This window comes from Scaptodrosophila lebanonensis, unplaced genomic scaffold (genome assembly GCF_003285725.1).
Source record: "Scaptodrosophila lebanonensis strain 11010-0011.00,11010-0021.00 unplaced genomic scaffold, SlebRS2 tig00001412-arrow-pilon, whole genome shotgun sequence".
Taxonomy (NCBI): Eukaryota; Metazoa; Arthropoda; class Insecta; order Diptera; family Drosophilidae; genus Scaptodrosophila; species Scaptodrosophila lebanonensis.
The window spans coordinates 2,894,535-2,922,334 of NW_022060739.1; the positions used below are offsets into that span (position 1 = coordinate 2,894,535).

General features: G+C 36.9%; 1 protein-coding gene and 1 pseudogene across 1 annotated transcript; both read left to right on the plus strand.

Moving 5' to 3' along the window:
* The first annotated feature begins 2,984 nt into the window (after positions 1–2,984).
* LOC115631225 lies at positions 2,985–4,058 on the plus strand (annotated as a pseudogene).
* A 15,877-nt stretch (positions 4,059–19,935) lies between these two features.
* Positions 19,936–20,825, plus strand: LOC115631853. The gene has a single exon (XM_030528699.1). The coding sequence runs from the start codon at positions 19,937–19,939 to the stop codon at positions 20,723–20,725; it is 789 nt and encodes a 262-aa protein (XP_030384559.1). The 5' UTR covers position 19,936; the 3' UTR covers positions 20,726–20,825.
* Positions 20,826–27,800: the final 6,975 nt, after the last annotated feature.

The following is a 27,800-nucleotide window of genomic DNA, read 5'->3' on the forward strand; positions in this document are numbered from 1 at the left end:
TTTATAGCCTGTACCCAAAGGGTGAAAGGCTATACTAGTTTTGTGCGCATGTATGTAACACACAGAAGGAGGCGTGACAGACCCCACAAAGTATATATATTCTTGATCAGGATGAGAAGCCGAGTCGATATAGCCTTGTCCGTCCGTCCGTCTGTCCGTCCGTCCGTCTGTCCGTCTGTCTGTCCGTATGAACGCAAGGATCTCAAAAAGTATAAGAGCTAGAATAACCAAACTTGGTTTCCATATTCTCCTAAGACCGAGAAAGTACGAGTTTGAGTTTTTTTTCGATGCACCCCCCCACTCCCCCGCAATTCGTGTTTTTTCTTATAACTTCCGTAATTCTCGGAATTTTGAAATAAATTTTGGTAGGTACATCCAGTTAGTACTAATGTGTCCGTGTGCCAAATTTCATCATGATAGGTCAATTCTGAAGAAAGTTATAGCCATAAGTAAAATCGCTGCTCATGCGCTGCCTACAGCTCTGTCGGCAGCGCTGCCCGCAGCTGTTGTTGTTGTTGCTGATTTGGTTCAACTTTGTGCTGCATATATACACGCATATAAACACGCATAGGTACGTGATGTAAATGTATGCTGTTTAAACTGAACATAAACATGTATTCTAATTTAATTTAATTAATTAATTCATTCATTTTTTTTAATAATTTAATTTATTTATTTTTTTTTTTTTTTATTTTTTTTTTTTTGTGGAGAGTACAGGCTATTTTACTGTCGGGCTTGCTCGACTGTAGCGTTCTATCTTGTTTTCTTTTAATTTTCAGCACGATAATTTTTGTTACTGTTTTCAGAAGTTTATCTACAACTAGATTAAGCTGCCAGATAGGTAGCAAAAATACTAGTTTAATAACAAATAAAATTTTGAATACATGTAAAATAAAAATATAAAAAAATGTATTTATTTATTTTGTTTTAACAAATTAAATCTAGTATCTAATACTAAACTTAATATTAAATTAACAAGAAATTATTTTTCAGAAGGTTAGTGGATCGTCTAAGTTTCAAAACAAGCAAAATACATGTGTATAGAACGAGTGTGCATACAATTTTGTAGCCGTTATCCGTAATTTTCTAAATTCTACATTAAAGTAGCTCTAACTGTTGACAATTTAAAGAGCTGGCTTATCAAAATGTAGCAAAGAAGTATGCAATATATTTTGAATATTGATAATAATAAACTGATGGTTTTGAATAATATTATACCTATATAAAAAGTATTCTCTTGTAAATAATATAAATTAACAATTAATTAGCAAATTGAGATGATTTTATTTAAACAAATATCAAAATATCCGGGACATATGGATATAAATTAAATATACCTTAAAAATAGCTCACTTGAGTTAAAAGAAAAAGGTAGAAGATATTGGTAATTGTTAAGAGCACTTGGAGAAACCTATAGATATATTTGTGCTTTAAATACCATTAAGTATTACGTCGTAAGGAAGATTTGCTGCATTTCCTCATTGTTACAACTGTCCATGCATTTAATCTGCCCAACTACTTACTTCCTTCTTTACTAAGAAAAGAATAAGTGCTAGGACCCCGACACACACTCGTATGTGGGGTCAGCAGCTCAACTGCCGCCAACTTTGTGGGTGGGTTTCCACATTAAAGCCTCATTTATTTGCCATGCACGCTGAAGTGGCAAAGCCAACTAGAGATTTTTATCGCGCACGCCGCTTCACCTGAGCCACCGCCTTTGAGCAAACAGCGATTAATAAACCTTTTAAAAGGCGGCTCCACCCTGTGCCACATACACACACTAAACATACATATGTATGAGTATGTGTGTGTGTGTGTGTGTGCCACAAATTTGCCGCTGCCAATAATTCAATTAAGAGAGCCTCGCAACACCCAAGCAGGCGAGCAGCGACTGTTGCCGCACGGCAGCGCAAATATCAACAACACATTAATTTCACAATTGGCGCCCATTAATCAATGGCTCGAGAGGAGCATATGGAGGTCCACTTGGAGCACCACTTGGTGCACAGTTGGCCACAACAAGTACCTTACAGGGGCTACAATTAAAAGCAGATTAATAAGCCGCCTAGTTGCAGTTGCAGACATACATACGAGTACATACAAGTATAGAATATATACTTATACATACTAAGTAATTCCTGTTGCCTGACAGAAGCTTCAGGTGCAGAGAAGGCCAAGTACGGTGGAGATGGCCTAAAAGCAGCTCATATGATTTATGGAAATGGTTTATTCTTTAATCTTGAACAGCAAAAAGTAGTTTTGATCTCCTTAACCAATTATCGGCAAAAATAGGATACATACACTGCCGCTCAGTTGAATAGGTTCAACGATTCTCAAAAGTTAAAATAGCTGATATAACTTCAACTAAGTCGTCGATTTTGGTCAAATAAAATGTTGCAGAAATAATAATTTACTGTTAATAAAACACTAAAGTTTGGGGCGTTATACTTACATTGAAAACTTTCAGCCCATGAAAGCCCTAAAAAGAGTGAAATTAGCTTATTCTGAGGTCTTATTAAAACCGGTAAACAGTAACATACAAGTACGTACTCGTAGATAGATGCCACAGAAACAATTGTTTGGAAGAAGTTGAGTACAGAGTATTCAAAGGGCGGGTTGGGTTGAGTTAAACGTTCTACACGTTATGATTGGAATACATGAATACGTAAATTTGATTGAGAAATGGACTAAAAATAACTTGAATTCGAATTTATAGCAATTACAATTACAATTATGCGGGTACAAACCTAAATTATGACTCACACTTCCGGTTGCGGTTGCTAACAACCCAAAAAAAAAATGCTTATCGTACTTATATATTTGTACAAGTATGTTGCATATCACAAATCGTATTCTTAGTAATTAATAATGTGACCTCTGCTCGCGCGTACAAGTATATAAGTGAAGCCGCTGCTCCAGAAAAGTGCAGAAGTGAATGCGAATTAGTTATCGCCAGTCGGTCGTTATTATAGAATTATTAAAAAATGATAGGTGTATTTACACTCTTGGTGCTAGTGGTATGTGGACAGGCCCTATCTCACGAGGATTACCTGGCAGCAGAATGGGAGTCCTTCAAACTGAAGTATGAGGAGAAACTCGCGATGAACTCGGAGGAGAGCCTGCTTCAGGGGGAGTGGAAGGAATTTAAATTGGATCACGGCAAAACATACTCGACCCAGGCAGAGGAGGAATCCCGCTTAGAAGTCTTTAAGAACAACAAAAGGATCATTGATGATCACAACAAACGATGGGCAGCAGGTGACGAGAGCTATGAAATGGGATTTAACGAATTTTCTGATTTATCACCCGAGGAGTTCAAGCGTAAAATACTTGGACTCGTCAATACCACCACTTGGGAAAGGGAGGCTGAAGAGGGAATCACCTACATACCAGCAGCACATGTCACCACACCCGAATCTGTTGATTGGAGGGATGCTGGCGCTGTTACCTCTGTAAAGTATCAAGGAGCATGCGGTTCTTGCTGGGCTTTCTCGGCAACGGGCGTACTGGAGGGCCAACATTTTCGCAAGACCCACCAGTTAATCTCATTATCCGAACAAAATTTGGTAGACTGCTCCAGAAATCGTTATTACAATTATGGCTGCAACGGAGGCATGGCCGATCGGGCACTTCAATATGTTCAAGATAACGGAGGCATTGAGACTGAAGCCTCCTATCCATACAGAGCAGCTAATGGTCGATGCCAATTTAATACAAACAATATTGGAGCCACTGTCAGATCTGTCGTCCATTTACGACGAGGTAATGAAGGAATTTTGGCAAATGCTGTCGCTACCGTAGGTCCCATATCGGTTGCCATTGACGCTTCCCATTTGCAATCATATAGAAGGGGCGTGTTCAACTATCCGCGGTGCAGCCGCCATATAAATCATTCCGTGCTTATTGTTGGCTATGGCCACAATCCCAGAGGAGGCGACTATTGGTTGGTTAAGAATTCATGGGGCGTTGGTTTTGGAGAGCAGGGCTACATTCGCATGTCACGCAATAGAAATAACCAATGCGGTATTGCTGACTGGGGAGTTTATCCATTGGTATAAGGATAGACATGTTTAGCTGAATTATTCATGCCCAAAGTATTCAGTTTCAGATATAATCATTGAATCCACTGTCTTTTCTTGTTCTTTGTAAGTTTTTTTATCCTTTTTTTTTGGTGTTCATACTCACTAAAAAGTTGTCATTCCAAACAAAATATTTTAAAATGTTTTAGTAAAATAGAAAGCGTTCTTCATAAGCCATACTGTTTCATTGAAGAAAATAAATAAATAAAATATTTATATATATATAATTTATTATTCACTTTTATGAAAGTTTATACAAAAGTATATCATTTTAAATAACATATAAATATATACAAATATAAATACAATTGTTTGAACGACTTTTCTAAATGTTCAGTAAATTAAGTTGAAGTTTTCAAAGATTTGCGGTTTTTCTGCATACGATTCGGTAGTCATCCAAATATTTGAAACGAGTACTATACTTTTTCAATTTCATAAGAAAGGGAGTATTTATTCGGTAAATTCATTAGCACATTCCATATGACCACTTCACTCCAATTAACCACCATAACACAAAAACAAGAAGAAAAACATTCTGCTCTGCTACTCATCACCAATTACTTAAATCAATTAAAATTAAGAGATTATGTTATATTCTGAGATCGGCATTAAATAAAAAAGTGACTGCTATACAAAACAATAAAATTTTGATTAAATAATGCACGATGCATTTAAAAAATAATTTATGAATAAGACAATGAAAAATATTCAACAAATCCAACTCAGTTCTCATTTAAGGCGAAATAGTGCGTCATAATAATGATCGTGTGGTCGACTTTATATGGAAAAATTTTTTTATCTATATATGTACTGTAATTTTCAAGTGAAAATATTTATAATAGTTATTTGGGAATATTTGATAATAATATAACTGTCAAATTGTTTAACATGGCTTGAATATTGTTGATATACTTTAAAAGCCTTTTAAGTACTTCTATTAGAAATCAGTTTATTGAATGCTTTAGTTGAGAGTACGGACTTGGAGCGAGCATTACTTTTGTTTGTTCCAAATAAATGCGAAAGGTTTTCTGAAATACTCTTTTATTGGAGGTGGAACACAATTTTATTTAAAAACAGTTTTTTCCAATTTCCATCATATGTGGACACGGAATATTCCTTTTACATTTTCCATTTCGTTTGCGCCAAATATTCGTATAACATTAATTGGAAAATAGAAAATGTCGAAAAATAATTTGTTTAATTTTTTATAATCATGCCTTTATATGTATTTATCATAAAAATAGAAAAGAAAACATCATTTTAATTTTTTTTCTTACATCGACAGTTATATTTTGTTGATAAATAAATAATAACATTTTTATCAACGTTTTTACACCAACATATTATATGTTACATTTAAAAAATATTAAATAATTGTCAGTTGATTAATTTAGAAATCGTAATCTGTAAATATCAGAGCATATTTTGTCTGATCTTAAGTGTGTTGTCAAATATTTATGCATACATATATATTATTTCGTTTAGTTCATTTTTAGAATATGGCTGCCTTTGTTATTTATTGCAGTATTTCCAACTTATCATTGCTCTAGTACTTACTTCTATACTTACTATAAGTTTCACCAGCTATGTCCATTTTAATTAGCTTTTTAATTGTTGTTCTCATCTGTTACTAACAATCTGTTTAATTTTTTCCACTGAGACACTCCCAACGCTAAAGGTAAGCTAATTTTGAAAATTGTATTATTGATTTCAAACATATTACAACTTCAGTAAACTTTGCTGCATTTGATTGTTTTTTTTTCCGGCACATTTAATAAATAAATAATGAATGATTTTTTAAACGTAAATATGATGTACAAATTTAAATTTTTATTCATGCATGATTCTCATTCTTTTCAATTGATCGAGAGATTATTTCAATTAAAAGAATAGTGAATTCGTTAGAACAGTTACATTTCAATTCATCGAGCGATTATTACAATCAAAAGAATAGTGAATTCGTTAGAGCAGTTACATTTCAATTCATCGAGAGATTATTACAACCAAAAGAATAGTGAATTCGTTAGAACAGTTACATTTCAATTCATCTAGGGATTATTCCAACCAAAAGAATAGTGAAATCGTTGGAATAGTTACATTTCAATTAATCGAGAGATTATTCCGACTAAAAGAATAGTGAATTCGTTAGAACAGTTACATTTCAATTCATCGAGGGATTATTCCAACCAAAAGAATAGTGAAATCGTTGGAATAGTTACATTTCAATTCATCGAGGGATTATTCCAATCAAAAGAATAGTGAATTTGTTAGAACAGTTACATTTCAATTAATCAAGAGATTATTCCGACAAAAAGAATAGTGAATTCGTTAGAACAGTTACATTTCAATTAATCGAGAAACTATTCTAAGCAAAAGAATAGTGAAATCGTTAGAACAGTTACATTTCAATTAATCGAGAGATTATTACAACCAAAAGAATAGTGAATTCGTTAGAACAGTTACATTGCAATTAATCGAGAGATTATTGCAATCAAAAGAATAGTGAATTCGTTAGAACAGTTACATTTCAATTCATCGAGAGATTATTCCAACCAAAAGAATAGTAAATTCGTTAGAACAGTTACATTTCAATTAATCGAGAGATTATTCCAACCAAAAGAATAGTAAATTCGTTAGAACAGTTACATTTCAATTAATCGAGAGGTTATTGCAATCAAAAGAATAGTGAATTCGTTAGAAGAAGTTGTCACTGTACTTGTTAGTCTCTGTGTTTGTTTTCAGTTTTCAGTGTTTGCTGTTTCTGTCGCGGCTGTTGTCATCCGCAGCGGTCTCTGCATCGGCAGTTGGAGAGACGGAGGCTCGAATTACCCGCTTTAATTGCACTTTTCATACTTGTTAATTTTTCAATTTTCCTGCCCAGCGACAGGCGCCCGCCAAATGTCGAACCGCCAAACGTTTTCGTTTCGTTACATTACTCGAACTCGTAAGCTGGGACGTTTGTTTCTGTTTCTGTTTTCTGGGACCACACACAGATAGACGTTTGGCGGCACACAGCCATTCATTTCAATCGATACAGGTGGACATGCGAGGTGCGCTCCGAACTGCTCCGGTCCAGCAGCGGTCTGATCTCAACTCCACTCCACTCCAGGCTTCCACTCCGGCTTTGCTCTGCTGACCCACCTCGAAGCTCAGCGGGTGAGCTTGACTGGCGATTTGGTTCGCCAGCTGCATTTGTGGGCGCACGCTTTGCTCGCTGCATTTTGGCCAAAATTAATTGTAAGCGATTAAATTTCAAATTTTCCATGCAACTGCAACAGCAACAACAACAACAAAGCCGTCCAGGCCTTTTGCTTCCGTGCTGCTGCCTCAGTTTTGCGTGCTGCACACGATTGTGCGACGACGCTTTTCCTCAAGCTTATAAAGTGAAAATCATTAGTTTTCATTTGTGGCGTTTAGGGCGTGTGCTGTCCCCACCCCCCGCTCTCAGGCCCCCTCGCTCGGACAGCCGTCTTCGTCGTCGCCGTCGTCGTGCAACTGTTTTGCATTGCAAATTAAACCCAAAGTGCAATTTTCACTTGCGCCATGGCGTCAACTTTTCTTGTATATATGTATATTTATTTTTTTGTCATCGTCGTCGTTGCCGTCGTTTTTCCTCAGCCACGTCAAGCTTTGCATGTTAGCCATGCATTTGATTCCATTTCATTTTTTGCCCATGCTGATGTCCTGCTGTTAGCATTGCGCTTTTGTTGTGATTTTGTGGTAATTAAAATCATTTGCACATGCCCTGCCAAATGTGGGGCATATCCAATGCTCCAGTGCAGTTGGCCCAGCCCCCCATGTTTTGGGAGTGGCTGCCAAGGCAGCGACAAGTGATGACTAATTTCCTTGCCTAGCATGTGTAATTCCCTCCCAGATTTTGTGGGTCATCATTTGAATACATCCATTGGGATGAATGTCTGTTCCAACGCCTTGCTTAGTTCACTTTGTTCAGACAGGCAAATAATTTGCACATGCTTTTATGTTAACCATTTTTTTGTACATGAAGAAAGTAATTTAAATATTCTATTAATATAATGATTTATTATTTAATGCTTATTTATTTCATTTGCTTACATATTTATTAACTCTTCAAGCTCCCGCCACTTTTCCAATGTTGCAGGAAAATGCTAGACTGAGCCCGCAGCTTCAACATCAGTTGTTTTCCAGCAATACTAAATCGTGTCCTTCCAATAATCAGTCGGCATGCCATATCGAAACTTACTTCTCTGTAATTCTTACGACATTCCATCGCTAGTAGTTTTATTTCGTATCTTATTTTGACTAGAGAGTTAGTAGTTTACTTTAATTTCTTATCCACTTTGATTTATGGACGTGAAATAACTATTTATTCCCTCAACATTTGAGTAAGCTTTTTGTTTGCCTAGAACTAGCCCAAGTCGACCTACATCGTAAATTTGTCGCCTATTGTGCTCGAGTTTCTTTCACCGCCACAATTAAAGTCTTAATTAAAAAAAGGAAGCATTTGCATGCACTTTCAACCTTCGCCCTGAACTTCAGCCGCTTCTTAATTGTATGCACTTTATGGTTGCGTGGCATTTCAACGAATCGATATTTGCATATTTATATGAAGGCTTACGAGTATTCAGCCATATGTCGAGCCTTATTGTGGGCGGCTAATCAGGAAAAGCATGCCATTTTCGTGATAATTATATATGCAAGATGGAAGCGATATTGTGAGCCATTTTTAACTAACTGCCTGGATAAACATTAGATTATGGGCCCTGAATGAGCTTGAGAATAAGTATGTGTGAATAGGCAATGTCAAATGAAAGTTTATTGAGAAAAAGGAGCTACGAGTATGTGCGGGTTTTATTTACATAATAAATTATTTATATTTTGCTTATATTTTGTTGCTAACCTTTGGGCACATAGGTAAAGGCAGAGAGTAAAGACATCGGGTAGATGAAAGGCGGGCCACTCAGTGGATGCAGCTCCAAATAATTAAAAAAGGATCGGGGAGGAGTAGTTAAGGGGAGTTTTACATAAAAACCGACACAGATAATCAATGCAGGCTACATTTTGAAATATAAATATCATTGAAAAGGATAAGATAAGATACATGTAAGGAAATAGAGTTAGAAAAATAAAATATTATATAAAAGCATATTATTACAGTATGCGAGAAAGGATCTATTACATAAGCAAAGAAGTGTATTAAATCAAAGGATCGGTACGAGATTGGAAATTCAAGCGAAGTATTGCTTCCTTTCTGGTTCGACAGTGATTCGAATGAACCCTCCAAGTCTCCCTTATTTCCCTTATATTATTATTACTTCTTAATATAAATTATTTTAATTTATTATTTTGTTTTAATTTTTTTGTGCTTCACTGTTAATATATTATAATTTATAAATTAGAGAATTAGGACACTTGCTTAAGTCTATGCATATCGACATAAATTCGATGAACTTCGATTTAAGAAGAATTTTGTACCAAAATTTAATTTACTTTTTACAAAATACTTGTAAAATAATTCATATTATTAAGACTTATTTTTAAATAACAATATATATTGTATTTAATTAGTTTCTAGTATTTAACAAATTTTTAACAGAATTTTTTTTTACTAACACCTTTTAAATTGTATTTTCATGACATCTCGTTGAAAAAAAATGCTTTTAAACGAAGAATGAACGATGCTTTCGCCAAGTACACATACATATGTAGATCTAGGGAATACTTAGACCGAACTAGGGAAGAGTTCTGTGAGATATTTAGTACAAGAAACCTGAAAATAAATATTTTGAGATTATGAAATAATATTTCTGGAATTATTATAAAGTTGCATGATAAAGTTTCTAATGAACTAATTAGCGTCGTTATTTAAGCTCAGTTATTCAAAAAACTACGGCAACTTTGTTTTGCTATAACTATTAAAAAACAATGCTATTTAGACAGACTCTAAAAGGGTAGAAGGGAAACCTATGCTGCGAATTCTAAAAATGCCAATACTAAGGGCAACCTTTTTTCTGCTAAAATGTGAAATAAATGAGTGAAATTGCTTTAAACTCTTTCATCAACCAAATAAGCAGATTAATTTTCCTTTTTGTTGTTATTTACTTTTCTAAAACTATCAAACTTTCTCACGCTTAGCAACGCAGCTCGCATAAGCCTCAAATGTAGCCACAATCTCAAGTTCAAGATTGCATCACAAGACCTCATTTCGGCCATTTACACACAAATATTGACTTATTTAACCACAATCCTCACCCCTCCCTCCCCACAATGCATTGGTGCAATGGTTTGAAGAACGAACAAAAGTGGCACACGTGGAATGGCAAGTATTTCGATTGTGGCTACAATTGCAGCAAATTGGCATGGCAAAGGAACAACAACAACAACAACAACAGCAACAACAACACGTGCACAGACAGACAAGCTAACGAGGTCAGGTTAGGGCGATGTACTTGTACAAGTTGCGCCTTAGCCATGTTCTAATGTCAACTCATAACTTGCGCATTTGGCGCAAAGAACAACAACTGCAAAAAAAAAAAAAAAAACAACAGTGAACTGGACAGGCACGGGCCGCTGGCCAAAAGGCTAGTAGTTTGGTTGGGTGGGGAGGGGGCGGAGGAGGAGGTGTTCTTTGGTGCGCCGCATGGCTCAAGAAAAAGGAGAACTTTGGCCTACAAAAAGTCAACAATGTCGACGGTGTCGTTGCATTTCGTGCCTGCCACGAACTTTGTTGTTTTTTCTCTCTCTCCCTCTGTTTTTTTTTTTTTTTTTTTTTTGTTCTTTGCGCCTTTTGCTGCTTTTTGCTCCTCAATTTGGGCGCATTGCCAAAGTAGTTGTGTGTGGGGCTCATTGTCTGAAGTTGAAGGTGGCCATAACAATTGAATGCTAATGCTAAGGTAAGGAACACACACTTACATATACAAGTATGTACGAGTATACGAGCGGTTTCTAGGCTGACACTTGATGTAAGCGAGTAAGGCGAATACCTCAATATTTTGCGGTTCCGTCTCCAATAAGTCAGCGTCAGGCGAGCATGTTGCACGTCCTGTAGCTGTCAATGGGCCCCGAAAAAAGCGAATAAAACCATTAAATTGAAAAAAGGCTACCAAGTGCAAAAGGTTACAGGTACAGTGCATAAAAAAAGAGCACAAACCCACAGACAGGCAGACAGCCAGACAGCCAGACAGACCAGCCAACAAGCTCCAGCAAATAAATCTGACAAAACTTTGGGCCGTGGCCAACAAGCACAAGCGCAAGCAGCAGAAACAGCAGCAGCCTTTGACTTTGCCTTTAGAATTTCACTGCCTGCACTGATGATGAAGTGATTTTTTCTTTTCCTTTATTTTTTTATTTGTATATTTTTTTTTTTTTTTGCAACAAAAGGTAAACTGGGCTATCGCTAAAGCTAGCGAAGCGCGCTTGCCAATGCGCACGCGCTCCCTGCCACTTAACGAGCGCTGCAAAGGAAAGCTTGAAAAGCCTTCGAGGGCGTTGCAAAAACAAAACAGAAAACCAAAAAAAAAAAGAACTAACACACCAAAGAGAGAAAAAAGAGGTGACAAAGTCACGAAATTCTTGTCAATTTTCAACTACAGACCAATTTGTTTGTCTACTTTTTGCAACAGCAACAACAAATAAAAGAAAAACCAATTGTACTATGATGAAAAAAAAAAAACTGTCGTGACAAATCAACCTAACAAAATTGGGCGAAAATCGAAGCGCAGTTGGCGCGTTTCCTTTTAGACGAAACAGCCAGAGCCACATCTATAGCCAGGCTATAGCCCCATGCCAAGTGGCTGTCGTCTAATAACCTTTCTCAGATGCGCGCCAACACCTTTTCTTGGCACAGTGCTTCATCATTTACTTTCTATCCGGGATAGGACAGTTAAGTCGAAATTGCAACAAGTTCTTTAATATTCCGATTTTTATCGCTACAAAAATTGATAAATTTTCTAATTAATTCCAATTTATAAAATGAAATATTTTCAATCAAAATTTCCTTTTTCTTTAATCAAGATAGTTTCAATGATTTTCATGCACTCTGTTTCCCCCTATCACCTGTTATATGGAAAACAATAAATCTGAATTAATCGACCTCTTTGATTACTTCCTGTAAATCAGCTATAAGATATGATTTGGGTTTCTGTTCGTTTTGCTTTTGAATTTCCAGCATTTAAGAAGCAAAGTGATTAACATTTTAAAGATGAATTGTTTTCAAGTTTCTAAAACTGTTCTAATGTATGTTTTTTGATTGAGTTCAGTACACTACACACTATAATATATAAATATATGAAGCGATGGCTAAAATTATGTTTGAATAATATTCTTTCGTTAAATTTAAAATAGCTCTGTACTCTAGGGAGAACATTTAAAATCTTCAGACTTTTCAGCACTATTAAACAAGTTCTTATGATTCTCATGAATAAAATCGCGTAAAATGTATCGCTTCCACTCGGTCTTCAACTACGTATTTGTGCCACACCACAATCCCTTAATCCCTTACCAAGCTGCCGAATTCTTCCGCCAAACCTTCAGCGTTCGTGCAACAATTAAAGACCATCTCCTGGATGCAGACCTAGGAGCGTTGCTTTTTTTAGTAAATCAACAATAGATCAGTCGATACATTATATTATAATTATTAAAATATATTTTAACATTTTATAAATGTATATTAAAATACAACAATTAAAATGAAGATATGATTTAATATAACATTATAATTTAAACTTAAATATTTGAAAAATGTTTTATATTATTGTTTTTATAAATCTAGTATAATTTTGGCGGTTGATTAGTTCGATATAATGTCCATATCTTGCCAATTATTGAAATATAACTGCGACTCTAGCATTTTAATAAAATTTTATATTTTCCACACCACGTTCTTTTTTTCATGAAATTTAAGCCATTCATTTTTTTAAGTCAGCTATTCTCAGCATTTCTTATTCGGTTAATTTTTTGAGTGTTTTGGGTTCACTGTCGTTTGTCGGGAAAAGAAAATATTCACACAGTTTTCCTCACATTCATTGTCTTGGCTAAGTGTTTGGCCATATATGGGCGATTGATTGCTCTACATGGATGCCGAAGCGCTTAAATGTTGCAGCAACATCTACAGCAATCGTCAGTGCAACATTTTTAGACAACAGCAGCAGCAACAACAACAACAAAAATATCAGAAACATAACACAATAAATTTCAATTACATTTTAGTGCACTTTTAACTGCCAAAAAGAATTTTTAGCGCTGCATATTGCGGCAGTTGTTTAGTGTTGCTTCAACTAAAAACATTGTTCAATCTTCGCATCAAGTGATTTATGTGTGTGTGTTACTTGACCTGCACCCGCAACATTTTTTTCTCATACACACACACTTTTTTCATACTTTTCTCACAGTGCACCAACATTGAGTGAAATATTTTAGAAAGTCATGAGCAACATGAAAAATCAATCATGTCAGCATCGAAATAAGATGTTGACATCAGCCGCTCAGATCAAAGAGCCACAAGATATAGACACACACACACACACACTCACGTATACGTATACGAACAACATTATGGCTCATTGTCTTGCCAGTTGGCTGGCTGGTTGGGTTAACTTGGAAAATGCGTAACGAATTTATGTGCCAGCCGCAAGATGACAAATCCATGCCGACCGAGCAACATGTTGCCAAGCGATCAAGACACACATATGTACATATATACATGCATTCATTCATACATGCATATGAACAGACACACAAACACACATACATATGTGTGTATGTACCTTGACGCCATATCAAATTCTGGACCGCACAACAAAGCTGGGCAACATCAACGCCCGCGACCACACCTAGAGCAATAGCAAAAACAACAACAACCTCGAGAGTCGTCGACGGTCATTCGGCCCACTTGATCCTGGCGCTAGGCACTGACAAAGCAGTCACACAGACAGACACACACACACACATGCATCGATGGTCGCACCACATGTTCCCAGTTCTCGTGCTTGTTGTTTTGATTTACTTGTGGCTGCACTTTATTTATAGACCACAGACAGAGGCTAAGCGATTGAGCGGCTCAGGCACCCTGTTGCGTCATCCTCGGCACCACCCACCCGGTGGCACTCGCCGCTTGCAGTTTTTCTATTGGCCACAATTCATGCCAAGCGCTGACTGCTGTCGCTTTTTAATTTGGCAAATTTATACACAACGTGTTGCAAGTTGTACAGTCAAGCTTCTTTATGATGAACAAATATAATTGAGCAATTAAAATGTTGCTGAAACAGTTTCGAAACGCAACTAGAACCAAAGTAGCTTGCCTACGTGATGGAAACAGAAATAAAAGTAAACTGAAATGAAAAAATAATAAAAAAGAAGACAAATAAGAATTTATTATTCAGTAGAAATGGAAGAACTGAAGCGCAGAGTCTTCACAATAAAGCAATATCCAACTGTAACAAAATAATTATGAAACATATATGTATATGTATCTACTCTAGAATTGAACAAGTAAAAAAGCTAAAGTCGGGTGTCCCGACTTTGAAATACTCTGTACATATGTTTACAATATTTATAGAAAATAAAAAAAATTAAGAAAATAAAAAAAAAATTTGATCGATTTTACCTCTCTCGGTATTCGAACTCACGTAAAGGGTGTATAATTGCACATTTACATAGCAATTGCGTCTGTGTGAGTGTATGTATGCCTATGCGCATCTATTCGTGTCTGTGTAAGCATTTTCGCAGTCAACCAAACAGCAACATCAACAACAGCCGCGGGCAGCGCTTGAGCAGCGCTGCAGCAGCGCTGCATCAGCAAATTTATTTATGGCTATAACTTCTTGTTAAATCGGTCTATCATAATGAAATTTGGCATACGGACACATAATAACTAACTGGGGGTATTTCCAAAATTTTAGTTCGAAATTCCAAGAATTACGGGAGTTACGATTTGCGGGGTAGAGGGGGGAGGGAGGGGAATTCCAAAATATACATTTTCTGCGTATTCACATAAGGCATCTGGGACTAAAATTTGGTGTTCCTAGGTCTTATAGTCTCCGAGATATAGGCGATTATACGAATGGAAAATCGGGAAAACCCCCATAGGGGGGAAGTGGGGGGGAAAATCAAAAAAATAAAACAAACTCGTATAGAATACACACATAACGCATCTTCGTGCAAAATTTGGTGTCTCTATCTCTTATAGTCTCTGAGATCCAGGTGTTCATACGGACGGACAGACGGACAGACGGACAGACGGACAGACGGACAGACAGACAGACAGGGCTAGATCGACTCGTCTCGTCATGCTGATCAAGAATATATATACTTTGTGGGGTCTGCCACGCCTCCTTCTGCCTGTTACATTTTTCAGCTCCCGCAAACCTAATATACTCTTGTACATTTCATGTACAGAGTATAAAAACAGAAAGACCTAGTTATTTCTGCAATGTATTGAAACACAATTGAAAAGCAAACCAAAAAGTCTAGAAACGAAACATAAACTGCCGATATTGAAGTCAAAACAGAACGAACATGCGAATGCAACAGAATTGAAGCAGAACAAAAGTTAATTCGATATGAGCTTTACAATTGATCGAAACGGAGCGAAAGCAATTGAAAAGAAGAGCAACAGCAAAATTGTAAAAAGCTGAATAAAATTTATAGCAAACTTATCAAAGCTAGGTTTTTACAATCTGTAAAGCACACCATTTGATTCATTAATATTATAATTAATTGTGAATTATTATTTTTAATTAATTATTATTAATATTATAAGAATTACATATTTACAAATTCATCTAAGCTTTGCCTGAAAACTCAAAAATCATAAAAGGATTATTATTTGACTGAAAAAGTGGAATGGAGGATCGCAAAGTGAGACTGAGTTCTTCAAAAAGAATCTCCACTTCATTCTCGCAAATTGTTGTTGCCTTCGTAGCAATGACTTATTCGCATTGTTGTTGTTAGTCTTCATATATAGTATAGTATAAAGTTGATTCACAAAATGGTTTCATTTAGTTGGCAGCTTGCCTTCAAACCACTGTGCACCGTGCTCACAAAGACAGCCGACAAGGCGATAGTCAAGGGACCACCCACTGTCTTAAATTTCAACAAACTTCCACACAAACAGCACACACAAGCCACAAAGTAAGCTCAACAAATTTGTAAAAAAGCGTTGTCATTTTTCAAATGCAAAATCCAAGTCAAAACCAGCCAAAAACTTACGAGCCACAGCAACAGTAGTAGGAACAACAACAACAGCAACAACAACAAACACGAGTATAACTACAGCATGTCGGCAGCGTCGTCTCAAGTCACCTTAATTAATAGATTTATCGTTATGCTTCATATTACAACAAATTGGTAGTGAATTAATCCTTTCAGGTGTGTAAATTGAGCGCAGATCATGCGCATTACTCATACGACCCGCTAGACGCAAGCGATTTGGCTAATGAGCCGACATGGCGACTGTGTGGGTCAATAAAAAATCGTAAGAACTGCATTACACTGCCATTACGTGACGGTGGAAGGGTTCCCGACTCTGTCCATTTGGTGGGCATTGCCCAAATATGGAGAATATTGCCACTGCCCCCGCTCTCTACGCGCTGGCCACACAGTTGCGATCTTTCAAATTTATGTGTGCCTGCCTTCTTCTGTCTACTCTGGAAACAAAATATGAAAACGTAGGGAGAAACTATCGCTCAAGCAAAAGCCGACGAGCTAAGTTTCTGACTTTCTTCAGAATAGCGGTACAGATGCATTCGATGATTTCTATTATTTATATTAATTGTATTTTTAGTTAAATATATTTAAGTTCCTACTTTCCCCACAAAACAAAGTCAGTCGTAACTTTTCTTATAAAATATTGTACAATTTAAGAGTCCGCTTCAGAAAATTAAAAATAAAGAAAACAGACTAGAACCAATTTATTATAATTATTTAGTTATACATATGTAATGTTTATGTATGTATATGTATATGTAATTAGAACACATCGCTTCAGTGTGACGAACAAATTAAGTTCTTCATACATAAAAGTATAGAGAAAAATAAATGAGCTATTAGAGTAGTTCAGAGCATATTTCAAATCCTCTGCTTAAGAAGTTTTAAAATCGAAGAAAGAATAAAAGCAGAACTTTGCAAGACAGCAATATTCGTCCGGATAAACAAATATGTAGGGCTTTCATAAATACTTAAATGATGGTTTATTGCAAGTGAAAGTGTAGAATGTCGAATAAAAAACCTTTGAAATACATCTAACACTGTTTTTACATGGTAGATTGGATTTAAAAAAAAAACCTGTAAAAAAAGACATTAATCATATGCAAAAATATATGATTGATTCCTTATCTCTAAAACCTATTAAAATTAGTGAAAAAACAAGGATTTATGTGTATTTTATAAAATCGCATATACTACTTTTAAAGTGAACAACAACCCATAAAAGAATGGTCTCTAGTAATTTGTCAGTTATGTGTTTTTTTATTTATTTATTTTGTGTTATTTTTATTATATTTAATCGTGCTAAATGAAATAAAGTCGTGTAACCATATACACCTAATTCTGTTTATACACGGTAGATTGGTTACAGAAAAAGTCGTGTAAAAAAACCGTGTAAAAACTAAATTAGGTGTAAACAATTTTTAATTTTCAAACCGTGCAAAAAATCGTGTAAAAACAGAATTAGGTAAATAAGTTTTTACTTTTATTTTTGGGGCCTAGAGTTTGTTCCTGAGTAGGCAGTCGGTTCGAATCGATTCAATTGAAATTTCTCAGTTATCACAAAATTTAATAATTTTCTAAACCTGGACGCATATTAAATAAAAATTAAAGATGTAAAAAAATATATTTATTACCATCAATTATATTTTGTTATTTCATATAATAGTTTTATTAAAAAGGATTTTAGCCAATGAACAAGATTCATAGAGTTTGAAAAGAAAATATATGTATGTTAAATATAATGTTGGTACTTTTCCATTCACATTCAATTTATTTATTATGGATACTAGCTGAAATAATTTAAATGCAGGATTCATTATTATTTCTTTGAACTCTTCAACTCTGAAGATGAAATGGAGTAAAATGAAGTTACTATTTCCTGTATGTTACAGAAATTATGTCGAAGCTATTGTACTCCTTGTCAAGGGCATACAAAGAGTGCCTGACTTGGTGAGGTTCGACAGCAACACATGTTGAAGTTGCACTCCCTGGCGATGCTGCTGATTCTTCAACCGATGCTGACGCTGATGCTGTTGTTGTTGTTGTTGTCGTTGCTGTTGCTTTGGCTGCCCGAGTGCTGCCAACCAGCATGTCTGACTGCTACTGTGATGCCTGGGCTACTGTGCGGCAACTGTCCAAGCTGCTGGCTCTGGCTCTGACTCTGACTCTGGCTCTGGCCCTGGCTTAGTGCTCATGTGGGCTTGATTTAGTGCAACGTTTTTGCAATGCCTGCGATGTTGATGGGGCCAGATGCTTGAGTTATGGCTTGAACTATGCTACTTGAACTTGAAGTGCGCTCAGGTATTCTTCTGCGAGAGGGCCAGTACATATGTACAATAAGTACATAGTACCAATACCCAAGATTATTGATGTTAGGTACAAATGTTATCATCAATCACATATACTTATACAACTTTCCAAAAGCAGTGCAGTGCATTTCATCTGAGCCACTTAAACATGTTGCTGGCACGTCCTACGAGTGAGAATATATTGATGATCTGCTTCTGCCCAGTCAGAAGTGGAAGTCAAATATCCTGCACCTGAAGATAGGGCACAACAGCAGAAGCTTATAATATGTGACGAGGATATGATGCAGGGCAGAGCTAGTCCAGTGCTGGGCAATGCGAAGGCACAGATAAGCTATCTTGTTAAATACTTTATTTGATTTCGATATGCCTTTCAATGAATGGCTGACTTGGAGGGTCAATAATTCACCGATCACACAATATTGCTTTCCAGAACTAAGACGAAAGCACTTCGAACAATGTGATCTTTTTTAGCATGTTCCGGCATGCTTGATCAGGTCAGCTCCAGTATGTTACTGCAACAAAATCTAATCCCCTTCGTTTACTATAATTAAAACTTTGTGGATCAACCGATCTGCTCACTAGCCAACGGATTGGTCTCCGTAAATATCGGAAGCCAGCTATATACTATAACTATAGTGAAATGAGAACACCAACCTACAAAATTGAACACAACTCAGCCAAATACATACATGGCTAGATTAAAGATAGCCCCACAAAATATCCTCTCTCTAAATAGTGAAAGAGAATACACCTGACTTCGCATTTTTTCAATTGAGGGATGGAAAAGATTAAATTAATTATCAAGAAGTTACTTTTAGAAATAGGGTTAACTATTAAGTTTTGTCTGAAGTAGAAGATTGGTCGGATGATGCCTCAGAAATCAAGCCCAAATGTGAAAAACTTGACTATTGACAGACGAAGTCTTCACTCTATTTTGTTAGTTCATAATGCATTCCATGAACTTCCTTCGGGGTAGAGGGTCGTAAGGCCTTACTTTTAGAGTTAGCTTCTTTAAATATCTGATTCTCGACTTGTCGCGGCCTGTTGTTGAAGGACGACCTGTATGTGCAAGAACATTAAAAAACCCCCTTTAATGAAGTGCTGCCCTATTAGGAACTTTAAATAGGGGGCACATTTGTGACAAGTATACGAGTATACATAGGAAATGCTAAAATATTTTCGAGAAAGCTAACCTCACACTTACAGTGAGCATTTATCGGGGCGTGCTTATATAAAACTTTATTATACGGACTGCATCGAATTGCCAATTTGCTGCACTTTGAAAATATGAAATATATCTGTAGAGGAACGGCAAGATTTCAAAATATATGGCAGCTGCAAATTATTCACACAGTTCACCTCGTCATGTTGATTGCAGGTCTGTTAAGTTCTACAAGGATCTGCCTGCTGGTTTGGCTGTCGCTCTTAAGCCTTGAGGTGCATGGCAATGTGCTGGGCTTTACCAATGTAGATGTCCTTTATCAAAGTGCCAACTATACTGGTGTTCGCGGCGTTTTTCAATTGATGCAAGGAAAAAGCAAAATCAACAATGGACTTTTCAATTTCCTGTATTTCGCAACCGATGAAACGAAGGGTGTTATCGGATTGATAAGCTATGCCAACAGCAGCAAATATCAGGTTCAGTTTTCTATTTGGAATGCAGTTGGTGCTGAGCCAAATCGTCAAGATAAATTTGTCTGCAATGCGTTTGGTGACGACGCCAACGACCAAGGGTATCAGTGTTATAAAGAAAATTTCCACTTGACCCAGAACGGCAAGTACCATCTGGATGTGGAATTGGAAAACTCAAATTTCGTCGGCTATCTATCGTATAGACATTATGAAAACAAGCGACGTTCCACTAATCGTACCAGAATTGGCACAATCAAGTGGTCGGGAGATCTGCATAATATAGTACCTCTTGCATACCGTACACAAAACTATGTTGACCGACAGTCCTGTTTGCTTGCCAACGAACTGGTGGCCGTCAACTGGGCTCCAATACAATATAAAGGAATTATGGCAGAAGATACGAGATTTGATGACAATCCTCAGCTAGTATATTCAAACTGTACGTCACAGAATATTGTTATTGCTGTCTCAGCTCGACGCGATATTGTCGTATATTTTTCACGCCCAACGAGACATCTTTAAATTGGTGTCGTATTAAGATGTCTAATTTAGTAAAACGAGCATTCAGTTTAGTGCAACTGAATAATAATACTAATAAAAAACACGTATCTAGAACTCCCAACTGCTGTACCACTTGTATTTTATGCCCCATTTAGATCGCCATTAAAGAGCTGTGCTTTATAGTGAGTATCCAAAAGTAAAAAGAATCTTTTAAAAATATCCCTTTCTGGTGGTGTCTTATAAGGATGGTTGACTGCCTCTACATATTTTCATCTCGACATAGCGTCAATAACAAACTACCGGATAGCACTCTGCTTGATCTGCTTTCAAATCAGTAAGACCTTTTCTAATACTTTTCAATTGAAGTAAGAAGTTATTAGTTATATTCGTCTATTTCGTAGAGAGGAATATATACCAGAGTATAAATGATTAAATTATGACTGGCATGATGATGAGCAAGGTGGTTACCGAAAATGCTGTCGAAAATATGCTTGAATTTTTTCAGAATATTTATAGAAATTTGAGAATATATCTCCAAACCAATGACTCATTGCATTTTAATAAAACAATTGGATCTGCAGAATGTTGCCTTATCTGCCGACACTTGTCATTAATTTGTTGACAAAAAGTCGCATTTTAACCACCGATCACTTCCTACATTTGCCTTACTTGACTACGTGTGACTAAGAGCTTTCCGGAAAATGGCATTTGGCCATAAAAGAAAGGCGCTATAAGGCCGCCAAAGCCATTCAAAAGGCTGGTACCACAATTCTGAAGGCGTAGAAATGCTTTTTGATCGTGCAAAATTTGTAAGGGAAGATAATTGTTTTGTTTAAAATGAGTTCATTTTGTAAAACTATCAATTTATTTTTCCTATAACGGAACTTCCTGTTTTATATAATAGTCTCAGACATAACAAATAGGTGTAATTGCGTTCCAACTACGCCCTTTAAAGCGTATCATTGCAACTAATTATATACTACTTATATAGAGGTTCCCTTACATAAGCGGCGTGTACTGTTGCTTTCAAATACCTCTGTACATCGGGCACATAGAACAGTTACACTTACTTGGAGCACCATGGTACTGGCAATTCTAAAGTTTTGGCTGTATATCTGCCTGGCGTTGTTAAGCACTGTTGAGTGGGGAGAAAGTTCCGTGCTTGGTAACTTCAGAGCACTGGTCAAGTATAAGAAGAACAAGTTCACGGGCGTGCGCTCCATTTTCCAATTAACAATCGGAATAGATGAAGTAAACGAAGGTATCTATAATTTCATCGATTTCCACACCGACCAGACAAGGGGCTACTTCGGTATTCTCAACTATGCTCGTAGCAAAAAATACCAAATTCACTTTTCGATTTGGAATGGAACGCGCGCCACTGCGGCCGAAGGTAGTGTCTGCCAGCATTTTGATTACAGTCCTACCGATATAGGTTACAAGTGTAAATACGAAAATTTTAGAATCCTAAGCAAAGCTATATATTATTTGGACATTGAAATAAGCGACAACAGCTTCACTGCTTACATATCGCTTGCTCAACAAGATGCGGAATCGCGCCATTCCACGAAAGTGGAGCGCAAAAAGATTGGCACAATCTTCCACCCGGACATACAAAGCGAACTGATACCTCACGGATATTACGTGCATAGCTCTGTGGATCAAGAAACATGCTTGCTTGCCAATGAACTAGTGGCTGTCAACTGGGCACCCGTACAATACAAAGGTTCCAAGCGGGAAGATACCTACCTCATGACAACCCAAAGCCAATCGGATTGCAGTGCAGAACATATAATGATGGCTATCACGGAAGATCGGAGATGTAGTATCTATTTTACGCGCCCAACACGCTTAGGAAATAGGCAACGAAAAATCAAAGGCAAAACTACTGACCTAAATATGGATTTCTTAGCATTGGAAAAAATGTAAAAATACTGAAATAATTGAAATAAAAAGTTACCATAAATGAGCATAATACAAGTATATAAATAATATATATATAATATTATCCAATAATAATTTCATAAGATAATATAATATATAAAAATAAACGATCCTCTAAATCGCAAGAGGAATTTAAACATAGATGGTTTTTTTTTTTGTGCCAGATAATTGGAAAGGCTGACTTGCTATTTAGTGATAATAAAATATTTATAGCTAGGAAATAGTTGCTCATCAAAGTCTTTTAGAGAATTCGATGATAAGCTTATTTTAGGCACCAGCTGGGGCAGGCTTACCTGTGTAAGCCAACTTGGAGGTCATATTTATTTTTTTAATTTTTATTAATAGCTAGGAAATAGTTGCTTTTCAAAGTCTTTTAGAGAATTCGATGATAAGCTTCTTTTTAGGCACCAGCTGGGGCAGGCTTACCTGTGTAAGCCAACTTGGACGCCATATTTTTTATTTTTATAGTATTTATAACTAGGAAATAGTTGCTCATCAAAGTCTTTTAGAGAATTCGATGATAAGCTTATTTTTAGGTACCAGCTGGGGAAGGTTTACCTGTGTAAGCCAACTTAGCTTGGAGGTCATGTTGCAAATCCAGCGAATTCGTTTTTAGGATGGCACCGCTTGGACTTCCCTTGGTTCCAGAATACATACAGAATACATATGTACTCGTACAGACATATGTATGTACACATGTCAACACCATGAACCTGAAACCTGAGCGTCTGCACGGCGAACTCTTAAAAGCGTTTTGTATTCTAATTAGATTGTCAACGGCACGACAACAACCTCATTTTGCTCAAAATGTGTTTTCACATTAGCGCCGAGCGAGGTTTTCAGACTAAAATCAGCATAAAGTTTTAAGCCACCAGCCACCAGTTGGCTAACATGCTGCGCCATTGCGGCAATAATAGTTGAGGCAGGCACAGGCCCAGGGAACTGCAGTTTGAAGTTCATTAACATGCACAGGTTAATTACCGTTTTTTTCTCCTTCCTACTTCTTCTTCATCTTCTCCTTCTCCTTCTGGTACATGTTGTTGGTTGTGGCTTACCTTTGCTACCAATGGAAGCAAGGAAATGAGCCATTAGAAGCGCACAGAGCACAAGCGCCGAGGCCATGTCTTCCAAGACGATAAAATGGCTAAAAGCACACATAAAAACACATGTAAGCCGCTCCATCATGTGTGTGTGCGCTGGTGTGTGTGGGACTGTGACAAATGCCCATGCGCAACGTTGATTTTTTTTGCAAGTGTGTTTCTGTTCGTTTTTTTTTTTGTTTTTGTTTTTGTGCCAGGTACATGCAAAATGTTGCACTGATAAGCCGGAACGGTGGCAACTCTAGCAACGGCCAGCGGTAAATGAGTAACGTCGCCTTCATTGTCGTCGTTGTCGTCTCTCTGTGCCGCGCACGATCATTAAAACAAAAGCGACAATAGCGGCGACCACTGACAAGGCATGACCAAAGAGCCAAACAGCTACCGTAATGCCAAAGCCTTCTTCAGGCTCCGCATAGCGCTGAGGCAGGAGTCGGTGGCAGTGCCTTCTGGTGTTGGATTGCCTTAAACGATCCGCGTGAATAACTAATTTCAATGGAGGCTGCTGCCTGCACACGCGCGCCAACCAACATTTATCACCCACCATCGCTCCATCGCTCTACCAGAGCCGAGGCAGAAAGGCAGTGAAGCAGGCAGCCGAGTTGGCCAAACTTGCGAGCCAAGACAATAGCCAGAGCATCAGTTTTATTTAGCTAAGACAAAGGTAGCGCGCCATCCTTTTTTGCTATATGTTTTTATTTTGTTTTTGTTTCAACGGTCATGACAATAAAAAGCTACTAACATTGCGTAGTTAACGCATAGGCGAGTACGTATTTAACGAACGTTCGGAGAGTGTGAGGCGTTTTAGAAATCTTTTATAGAAAATAATATTCGAGGGGAAGTAGTGAGTGCTTTTGGGAAATAAAATAATATAAGGGAAGTAGTGAGTGCTTTTATGTAGACATAAATAGGTGTAACCGGTTCCCCATATTGCTGAAAATTAAACCGCAGCATTAACTTTTTTCGGACTGGTTAAAATAACAATAATGCTGTTCAGCTTGACAGAAATGATTTTGCTCCGCTAATTAACTATTTTTTTTATACCCTGTACCCGTAGGGTAAAAAGGGTATATTAGGTTTGTGCAAAGTATGTAACATACAGAAGGAAGCGTCTCCGACCCCATAAAGTATATATATTCTTGATCAGCATGGCGAGAGAAATCGATCTAGACATGTCCGTCCGTCTGTCCGTCCGTCTGTCCGTCCGTCTGTCCGTCTGGATGAACGCGAGGATCTCAGAAACTATAAAAGCTAGAATAACCAAAGTTGGCATCCAGATTCTCCTAGGTCCGAGTAAGGACGAGTTTATTTATTTTTTTTTAATTTTCCCCCCCTTCCCCCGCTACAGAATTTCGTCAATAGCGTCCACATTTCAAATGCTACCTAAACCAAACTTTGCACACATAATTTATATATAATTGTCTACTGTTGTTCAAAATTTTATTCAATTCGGTCAATTCTAAGAAAAGTTATTAGCGAAACAAATTCTCGACAGTACAACACCCCCAAACTGCAGCAACAAGTTCGCTCTTCTTCTTCCTCTTTTTGCTGCTGCTATGGGCGCATATAACTCAGTGACGGAAGTTTACCTGGGTACAGGGTATTACACTATCGGGCTTGCTCGACTGTAGCGTTCTCTCTTGTTTTCATTTCATTTAATTTTGTCGAATACAACCAATTGTATTCAAAATGTATTTAAAATAATACATATATTTAAATAAGGTAAACACAAAATAATTGGCACTATTGCACTCATTTATTATACCCTCTACTTTAGTAGAGTACCATAAAAGAGGAAAGCAGCACTTAGCTTAGTTCCTAAATAGCATGGTTTGTGGTTGTTTTCTCCATTTATTTACTTACTTTATTTAATCAATTTTATTTATAATTCAATGTAGTCGAAGTTCTATACAGCTGGAATCGTGATACCAATTTACATATGGTTCTACAATTAATTTCGAATCGATTCATTTGATGATGGAGTTATAAAATCGCTCTATGTCCAGTTGCTACTTAAAACATATTGTTGGCTATGTTGAGGTTAAACTTTAAAAGACTCGCAGGTTGCAAGAAATTGTGTCGCTCAGTTTTTTCTGAAAAAAAAAAACTATCGAGACTTACGTAGGTCGATGTAGCTAGTTAACTGAATTATATTTACACACTTTTTGTACCCTTCCCAATGAACTCGACCTGCGGAGCACGAGTAAGTAGAAACATCAATATGCATGAGCGGGACTGAACACACACCCAGCACGTGCAGCGCACTTACGAGTATCAAGCTAATTAAGCAGCTCCAATAAACTTGCAGAGCCCCCGTAGGAGACTTGGGCGCAAGGCAGACAAATAAACGCACACACACGCAAACACACACACACGCACAAAGAAACGCACGCAGGCGTTTGAAGCGAGCACCCACAGAGAGCTCAGCTCGCATGGCACACGATAATCAATCAAAAGCCATTAAAGAAAACTTTTTCAAAGTGAATTTTCAAAACAAAGCCAAGACGACAATGAGGTGAAGTAAAAAGCATTTCACCAGAAACAGCAACAGCAACAACAACAAATACCGCGATGGCAAGCCAAGACAAATAGCCAGACCAAGAGCCATGTTGCCTGATGTTGTTGTTATTGCTGTTGTTGTTGTTGTTGCTCAGCTGCGTCTAGGAGTGGCAAAAATCATACGCACACGAGCGCCGTCAAGACAAGTTAAAGATCAAAATCAAGAAATTTATACAAAATCAAGATGAACAACGAAGGCACGAGCAACAGGCAGTAGCAGCAGACAAACAGACGACAGACAACAGACAGACATACAGGCAGTCAGTAAGGCAGTTAGACAGACAGTCAGACAGGCAGACAGAGAGTAACAACAACAACTGGCAACAGTTGCAGCATTTGCTCGACTTGATTGACGGAATTAGAATATGAAATCGTGCGGGTTTCTTATTATGATTACGATTATTATTAAATGACCCAGTTGTGCCTAAACGGCTCTATGTTTGGCTGGCCGATGTTGCCGAAGTTGTTTCCGTAAGTGAAAAGTGAAGGCGACAACATTGCAGCTCTCTTTGGCAAGAATGTCGCCTAGGCAGCCCAGTCGCTCTCGACACCGACAGTGCCCTGACATTGGCGACCGCCTTCCGTCTCCCATGTCGCTCCGTTTTGGTTTGCGAATGCAAATTAACCGCAACTTCAACTCACTTCAAATCAAAGCAGCAGCAACCACGAAACGGTCCACAGTGGAAGAGATATGTATTTCACACTTCTATTCATACAATATTTATTCAATATTCAAAAATGTTCCAATTACTTTTCATTTTCTGCAAAATTTAACATTTAAGAAGCAAATGAGATCAAATTTTCGAAATCTTAAACAATATCCGTTACAATATTTATTCAATATTTAAAAATGTTCCAAATACGTTTCAGTTGCTGTGCATTTTAACATTCATGAAGCAAATGAGACCAATTTTTCGGAATATTGCAATGTCTCTACAATATTTAATCAATATTTAAAAAAGTTTTCCAAATACTTTTCATTTTCTGCGAATTTTAACATTTAAGAAGCAAATGAAAAACTTGCAACGCCTTTACTTTATTTATTCAACATTTAAAAATGTTCCAAATACTTTTCAGTTTCTGTGCAAAAAGCAAATGAAACCAATTTTCTGAAATCTTGAAATATGTTTGAAAATATATTTGAAAATGTCCCAAATACTTTTCAGTTTCTGCTAATTTTCACATTCAAGGACCAATATTCCGAAATCTTGCAATGCCTCTACAATATTTATTTAATATTTGAAAATGTTCCAAATACATACTTTTCAGTTTCTGCGAATTTTAACAATCAAGAAGTAAATGAGACCAATATTCCGATATATTGCAATATTATCTGCTTTTTCTTTTAATTATTTGCACAGACCTTCTATGTATTTCCGATACAAACTTAATTTGGAACTAGACATTTGAATTGCAGAAATATATACATATTTTTGGAAGAAAATTTAAATTGAAAATCATCTCACGCCTTAAACTTAAATAGGTGGGGGAAAACC